We start from the raw sequence: 8,011 nt of genomic DNA on the forward strand, positions 1-8,011 counted from the left end.
AGTTTCAATCTTTTTCCCTTCATATTTAAATTGAATGGAGTTCTTGAGCATATTCAGTTTAGTTTCTTAGGAGCTACTACTAACTGAATTTTGTTGGGTCACATTTTGATGATTAAAATATATATTATAATACATTTTTATCTTCTCAAGTGTATTTTTTGTTTTACTGGATTTTTGTTAACGTCCATATTGCTTCATTATTTCTAAGTTCTTAGAAAACAAAAACAAGTAAAAATTGATAAATAAATGACATAATAATTTCTGGAAAAAAAAAGAAAAGGGATAAACCCAGATTTTACAGCAATTTTGCAGAAATGAAAATCTTTGGTTTTACAAATACACGTGGTATTAAAGCAGTTAAAATGGATAGGCAAATGGTATTAATACTGCAGAATCAACTTTCATCCATAATTTCCATGGTTGACAAAGTATCTTATAAAAACTATTCCCATGGCAAGATGGCTATTTCATGGTGACAAGTTTCACTATAAATTTAAACATAAATCTGTGTTATCAGGTTCCCAAGTATGGGAGACATTCTCAAATCACCCTCCTTGGCCTGGCTAGACAAATGATCAATCCCACTCTGTGATTAGCTAGCAACATGATTTCTTTATGTTCTGCAGAAATCAACCCCAGAATCACAATTGACAGTCTCAAAGTCCCCTGGTTGAAAAGATCCTAAACATAATATTGGAAGTCCTTCTGTCAGTCGCTTTCAGTCTGTGGGAAGTATCTCCGGGTATCAAATGGTTGGTTTTGGGAGTTTAAATCATGTGAGTCAGAAACACCTCCATTCATTGGTGCAAATGCTGAAAGCAGAATATATGAATGAGGAATGACAGTCAGCAAACGCCTCAATTTTAAGTAACTGAAATTTTCATAATAGGAAATTCCATATCTAGCATAACAGCTCAGTGCGCTCTGTTAAAAATGGAAATCACACTCATCAGCAGTCACTCATCGGTGGGATGAACAATTTGCTTCCTTCATATTACAAAAGAGGACTTTACAAGCTAGGATGGAATATTGAAACTGTATCCACTAATGACAAGTAACTGTTGTTTCTTTACACAGCCAACAAGCATGATGCTCGATGAAGAACAAATAAAAAAGGGAAAGCAGAGAAAAACACAAAATCTAAGAACTCATCGAACCTACCTTTCTCTCTCATTCTTCTTTCTCTGTCATATTCAAACTTATCCCGAATCTGATTCACCTTCTCCCAGGTATCACCTTGCCTATTCCCTCGTAAACCTTGGTCCTGCAATTGAACTCAAATCATATGAGATAATTTCACACTGAAGCATATTTAAAGAAGTCTTGATATACAGACCATCGACCATAAAATGTGTTCTGAATTTGATTTTGATTGCACATATAAAAATCAACCATGATTCTAACAACCTGAATAGAAACTAAACTCTCAATTAAAGGTATACTTGCTATTTAACATGCTGCATATTGTTAAATCAAAAACTCAATTTTCTCAATAAGCTCTCCTGTATTTCTACAATATCATTTTTCTATAACATTCAGCTATACATGAGCATTTCTCTTTTATTATAGAGCCTTACCGCTTGTTCTTTTTTAAAGTGTGAATCTAGGAGAGAGAGAGAGAGAGGAAACCGTATTTATCATAATCATATTGCTATTACTGAAACGTTATAGAACCACGCTAAAGGTGCATTGGATGAAATCCAGTCGAATGCAATAAGCCAAAGCCAACTGAATCAAATCCATCAATAATCAAAATCCATAAAACTGTTAACAAAAACTTCCATCAGCTTCCAACAAAATAATTATCGAAACAAAATATGAGGCTTACGAACCAGAAGCCTAAGCTAATAAGTTTCAAGCAATCAAAGACATCAATTTGCTGTTCTTTCCTACAACCTTTATAAATTCAAGAAAAGCTAATATTTGAGTCATTCAAGTCAACCTCGCACACCAATCTTTATAACTACAGAATAGCTGATTTTTGAGTCATTCAAGTTTGTACCTTCTGTTGATCAGCATGAGACCTCCTGCTGCTCCTGTAACACAAGCAAAGAACAAATTAATTAGGCTTCTCCAACAACAACGTAATTTAAAAGCATTAGGTACAGTCACCTGTTGCCAAAGGGGTAACAGTTATAATGTCACTGAGATGATGTTGTGAGTAATTTATATGCTGTTTCTACTATTTTGTTGCAAAGATGAATATCTAAAGTAATTTTACAAGTTTAAAACTTTACAAGGTGAAACTGTGCTAATTTACACAAAACAGCATATAAAACCTGTATGGGTTAAAATCTTGATCATCATCTTCAGCAGAGTCATAGTTGGCATGGTCTTGAGCAAGTTTCTTAGAGTAACCCTCATCCCAATAAAGTCTCTCCCAGTTCTCCCTTAACTCCTGATACAATTCCATGTACCTTTTGCAAAATGGTTCATGCTCCTAATTCATTCACAAACAAATCAACACAATTTTCATTTACAAAAACAAATTAATTCAAAAAATAATAATAATAATAAAGAGCGTGATGCGAACCGATTCCTTGAGGACGAGGCGTGTGCGACGCATAAACTGTTCGCGGAGCTGTTTGCGGCGCTTATTAGGGATGTTATCTCTGGGGATAACAAATCGCTCACGTGGAGGCACATGATCTCCGATTTCATGCATTTCTCCATCTACTATCCACCATTCCGATTTCTCTTTGATGGACTTTGTCATGCGAAAGGAAGGAGGGGATTTGAACCTCCGCCTTGATGGGCCGGACTCCGTTCTTGCAAGCCGTAGTTGTTGGTAGGCCAACCAGAGGCATGGGTTTAAGGTCTCAAGTCGCTTTGTTAGGGATAAAGCCATGATGGTTTTATCTCAATGTATCTGATAATAGATTAATTTAAGTCCGCGGCTTCAAACGAAACCGAGGTGATTGATCTGCGCCACTGCGGCAGTGAAGAACGGCGGCTTTAGATCAATGTTATATGTGAGAGAGTTTCTAGGCGGCGTCAGTGAAATGACTGGGATTGGTTAGGGGTGGGTGTGAGGAGGCGGCCGCGGTGAGTCACGAGTTTCACTGTGTGAGCCGTGGGCAATTTTTTTTTAATTTAAAATAAATTAAAGCTTACAAGAGAGTTAACAACATTCGAATTACCAAACTAACCTCTTAAAATGTAAGATTAACAAGTATCTAAAATTTAAATAAACCACATTTATTTTAGAAAAATTAATTAAAAAAACCAAAAGCAAAGAATAATCAAAACCCTAACTTAAATTAAAAAAAACCTTTATCTCTCTTGTCTAAACTCTAAAACTTTATTTAATGTGGATTGTGATCGTTGTATACTCTTGTGATTTTGTTGGATTTAAGTAGATTTTTTTTTCTCTCCTCACATTAAATTGGTTTATCCATGTATAAAATTACTTGTATCATGTAATTTTTTTTTTTTAAAGATTTCTTGATACTATATTATTTCTTTTGCTCAATATTTTTAGATCATGTGATCTTGTATCATGTGCAATTGTTTAAATATGGAGTAAAACTTAGATTTTTCTCTCATTAGATACACCAAACAAATTGATTATGGCCATTGATGAAGATTGTGGACCATTGAGTACTTGTGAGATTCAAGAAACGATTTAGTCCCTGTGTCATGGTGAGCAAGATGGAATGGTTGTGAAGATTTGTACTGGTTGGAGGGATGATGTGCGTTTAGCATAATTAAAATAAGTGCTAGCACTGAAAGGGAACAATATTATTATTGATGAACAATTTTTGATATAATATTTTAAGGTGCTTAAAACTTGGGTGGTCAAGACGTTGATACCAATGAAAACCTCACAATTAAAAAGGCCAAAAGACTAAGCCTCACCCAAGGTTTGCTGAAAAGACAAATTTCCTGTCAAGTTTGAAAAAGTCAAATTCCCACCCATTATCAATTTCTTCTAATATCTTATATAATAAAACTATGTGTATCTATTTTAAGTATATAAATATATGCACACTCATGTGATTAGGTGATTTTGAATTAAAGATAAAATAATACTCAATCATTTGATAACATATATAAATATATACATATTTATGTATCTAAAGTGGGTACGTATAATATTATTCTATTTTATGTTACTTTTCAACTAAATTACTGATTTAACCTTGACAAAAGCTATCTATCATCCATGAAACAAAATATCCCCATTACTGGGTGTCAATGAAATGGCAAAGTATATTCCTAAAAGTAATTATCAATGTCCTCAAAAAAAAATTGGAGGAGGTGTTTCAGAATTCAAGAACCCCTCATCTAAGAAGAGACAGTCTTGAACTTGTCTCCATTTTCTTAATTGGATACTTTGTTCCTTGTTCAGCTTCTTCATTTTCATTTGACTGAAATCTAAAAATAGTTGGATAATATATTGTCAAAGTTCTTTATCTGAAATTCTGAATCATACCCAAAAACTAGAAGAACATCTAACAGTGTTGTATTACCATTCCTCTCAAGAAATTTGTTCAAGCATCAAAACCTTTCATGTGAATCTCGACTGCCTATCTCCCTATGGCCTTTGTTTAATTGTCTCACGACTTTGTATTTGTTCTAAGCTAAGATTTTAATTTCACCTAACGATGATTTTCAGTTGTTGAAAATGTACAAAATATTATTATTCCAATAATAGAAAAACAACCTTGAAACTAATTATAGTAAATGTTCAAGGTATGAAGTAGTCAAAAATGGCATAACTGTAACCCAAATCAAACCCTGCTTTCCATTTTAGATACACAAATCCAGAATTAAAGATAATTTATTGTAACTAATTTCAAAGAAGTTTTGAAGATGAATTCAATTGATGAAGAATGGCAATAGATTTGAACTAACATTTGAAAAAATCTTACTTGTAAAGGAGAGGAGAAGTCAAGACACTGATAATGAAAATGATGAAAAATACTTAGCATGAATAAGAAATGGGTAGGGAGGAGAACTACTTTTGTTAGAAATCTAGATGGCTTCACGATTGTCTAGTGTTCTAGGTGTTCTGTAGGAGATGAAATAACTTGATTCATTGAATACTAAACAAAATAAAAAACACAAGAAATGGAGCAAAGATGTGAGTTTGGCGAGAGAAAATAAAGATGATAAGTTAAAGCAACACTTCAATACAGGGAATAGTCAAAAGGTCAAGAATAGTAAAAAGACTATTGTGTCCCTACTTTTAATGGATTTCATTAGCGGAAATATTTTATAGGTGGATATTTAGTTTTTTTTCAAATTTAACGGGTGAAAATTTGTCATTTCAGAAAACCTTGGGTGGGAAATAGTTTTATGCCCCAATTAGAAACACTAGACAAAGAGAGATGATGAAGGGGTTTTGATCAATTGTTAAGGGAGAAGCCATGTTTGTAAAATAGTAAAGGTTGCTACATCTTAGTTGTTATGCTATATTTTATTTTCTATATTAGAATATATTCTAAAGGTTTGATTTCTCATTATATATCATTATATATTGATTAGCTTGATTTTGTTTCTTTGTATAAGGTTTAAGATATGTATATATTCATATGTAATTTAAACATTGTGAGAAATTATTTTCATTCAATTGTTACATGGTATCAGAGCATCAAATTATCTTTTAACACCCAATCAATTTGAAAGCAATCTCTTTCATCCATAAAAGTAGGGTTTTGATATTTTTCTAATAGCAGCCACCACCCCCAACTTTTCAGAACTTGTAACTTCACCCCATACAAAAGAGAATTTTTTTGTTTTTGGTTAGAAAGTCTTTTTCCAACAACACTCTTTCCTTTCTCTAACCATCATCGTGTGGTTTCTCTTTTCTGGTGGTGGGTTCTCTTTTCTTGTAGTGGTTTCTCTTTTCTGACGTTATTTTCCCTCTTTCAATTATTGATTGTTTCTTTGTCTCAACCATCATTGGTTCTTCATCAACTAACTCTCATTTTTTCGATGACAACATAACTAAGTTCTTATCATCACTCTCCTTGGATCTTCTCTTCAACAACAACCAAATATCACCAACGCATGTCAACTCTCTGGTAGGTTTCGAACATGGCAACACCCTCAGTTTAGGTTTGTTTAATTTCTTTGACCAACTTCGACTCTCAAATATCTAGAAATATATCTCTCTGACACTTGTCTTCTCGACGCTCGGATTTCTAATGATTGACTTTTTTGCTAGGCTTTTAGGCTTCCACAAAACTTGTAAGTTTGTGCCTTTGCTTTTATATTTGTTGTTGTTTGGATATGGTATTAATATTTTCTCAGAGTTGTTTAGGTATGGTATTAATTTTTTCCTCATATGGTATTGCAATTATTGGGCTATGTTGGATTTATTAAATTTGTGTTAAGCAGGCTTATTGTTGTTGGTTTTCCTTTTAGTTAGGCTGATATTTTATTGTGAGCATTTATTTTTCTAGCTAGTTTAGTTTGGAGTGCTTTTGGATTTAGACCGATATTTATTGTTAGTTATTATCGAAGTTTTATTCTTATGGAAAAGATAGATATTTCAATTCCCATCAATACCATTCTTAATGGTATAAATTATGTTATTTGGGGTCAAAAAATGTTCAGTTTTCTTAAAGGTCGAAAATTATGGTAGAGTATTACCTAAACCAATCAAAAGAGAAACATGGAGATATCCAATTATATTGTATTACTTGAAGAATGGGATAACGAAAACTACCAAATTATTACTAGTTTCATAATACATGTGTTCCAACAATTAAACTTCAATTTGATCATTTTGAGACTTCTAAAGAAATATGAGATTAGCTTGCTAAACACTACTCCACTATCATTGTCATTCATTGGTTTCAAGTTTATAGTAACCTTAGTTGCATGCATCCATTAATGAATTTCTCTTAGAAAAGATAACTTTATAGGATCAATTATGATTATCTAACCAAAATGGCATAATCTTCATGATGTCATACTCTATGCAAAGGAAAAGGATGAATTTTGTGTCTATCAATTTACAATGCATTAAGTGAAAAGTTTGAATCAGTACGATTTTTTGTGTTACATAGGGATACATTCCCTAATATTGACACAGTGGTTACAGAATTGTGTGTAAAAAAGACTTGACTTGCAACTTTGAAGTCTCATTAGCCTATTATATCCATTGACATTGTGTTGGTTACTTTTGTTTCATCATTACAAGGTCAGGTGACTTGTCGTTACTGTCATAAACCAAAGCATGTTGTGTCTGACTGTTTCAAGTTGTAATCCAAGAAAAGCACTGAACAGTACAACTAAACCAACTCTAAGTCTAGAAAGGTTATTCCTTCCACTAGAGTTACTGCTACCACAAAGGGTTCATCTTCTAGTCACTCTTCTATTATAGATAAGCTTTTTAGAAAAGTAGACCTCGACATGCTAAAACAAGTCTTAGTTTAGTCAATCACTGGTGTCTTCACTTCCTCTATCTTATCTATTACTTTAAATACATTTTCATCTTGGTACTTTGACTTTGCATGTTGTAATCATATGACTGTTAATTCTTGTCTTTTTAAATTGAAGAATATTATGTCATATTCTCCTGTTATTTGTACTATTGATAACTTTAGTTTATATGTTAGTCACATTGGTGATATCTCTACTTCATCTTTCTCGTTATCTAATATCTTTATTGTTCTTAAACTCTCATTAAATCTTATTTCTGTTACATAACTATGTGGTCTTAGCCTTGAAGTACATTTTTCTCGTCATGGTGTTCTGTGCAAGATCCACAAATGACATAGATCTTTAGGGCTTTACATAAAGTTAGTCGTCTATTTGAGCTGACATATCTTCAATTGTCTTCCTAAGTTATATCTGATGTCTTAAAGTGTGTTGTCATTGTGTCTTCTTCTGCTTGGCATTCTCGTCTTGGTCATATTTCCTCTTATCAATTAAAATCTTTATATTCTAGTGGTATTTTAGATAATATTAAAAATGATCATTTTGATTGTGTTTCATGTGTACTTAACAGAAATCATGTTTTACCTTTCAATAATAACACTTCTATTTTTCTTGCTAT

At 32.7% G+C, this 8,011-nt stretch overlaps 1 protein-coding gene across 1 annotated transcript; it reads right to left on the reverse strand.

The window, feature by feature from the left end:
* Positions 1–348: 348 nt before the first annotated feature.
* Positions 349–3,085, reverse strand: LOC123199900. Its single transcript, XM_044614937.1, has 5 exons — positions 2,534–3,085; positions 2,280–2,440; positions 2,003–2,036; positions 1,162–1,264; positions 349–812 (listed from the first exon to the last, which is right to left on the reverse strand). Exons 1-5 carry the CDS (start codon positions 2,846–2,848, stop codon positions 709–711), a joined length of 717 nt encoding a protein of 238 aa, XP_044470872.1. The 5' UTR covers positions 2,849–3,085; the 3' UTR covers positions 349–708.
* Between the last annotated feature and the right edge of the window lie 4,926 nt (positions 3,086–8,011).

This window comes from Mangifera indica, chromosome 17, assembly GCF_011075055.1.
Source record: "Mangifera indica cultivar Alphonso chromosome 17, CATAS_Mindica_2.1, whole genome shotgun sequence".
In the NCBI taxonomy this organism is placed as follows: domain Eukaryota; kingdom Viridiplantae; phylum Streptophyta; class Magnoliopsida; order Sapindales; family Anacardiaceae; genus Mangifera; species Mangifera indica.

What these genes read in the sequence shown, in the direction of transcription:
- LOC123199900 (XM_044614937.1), bottom strand. Translation starts at nt 2,848, where the DNA reads ATGGCTTTATCCCTAACAAAGCGACTTGAGACCTTAAACCCATGCCTC. An exon ending in GCCTCGTCCTCAAGGAATCG is followed by an intron (nt 2,441 to 2,533) that starts GTTCGCATCACG and finishes TGAATGAATTAG; the next exon opens with GAGCATGAACCATTTTGCAA. An exon ending in CTCATGCTGATCAACAGAAG is followed by an intron (nt 1,265 to 2,002) that starts GTACAAACTTGA and finishes GTTCAATTGCAG; the next exon opens with GACCAAGGTTTACGAGGGAA.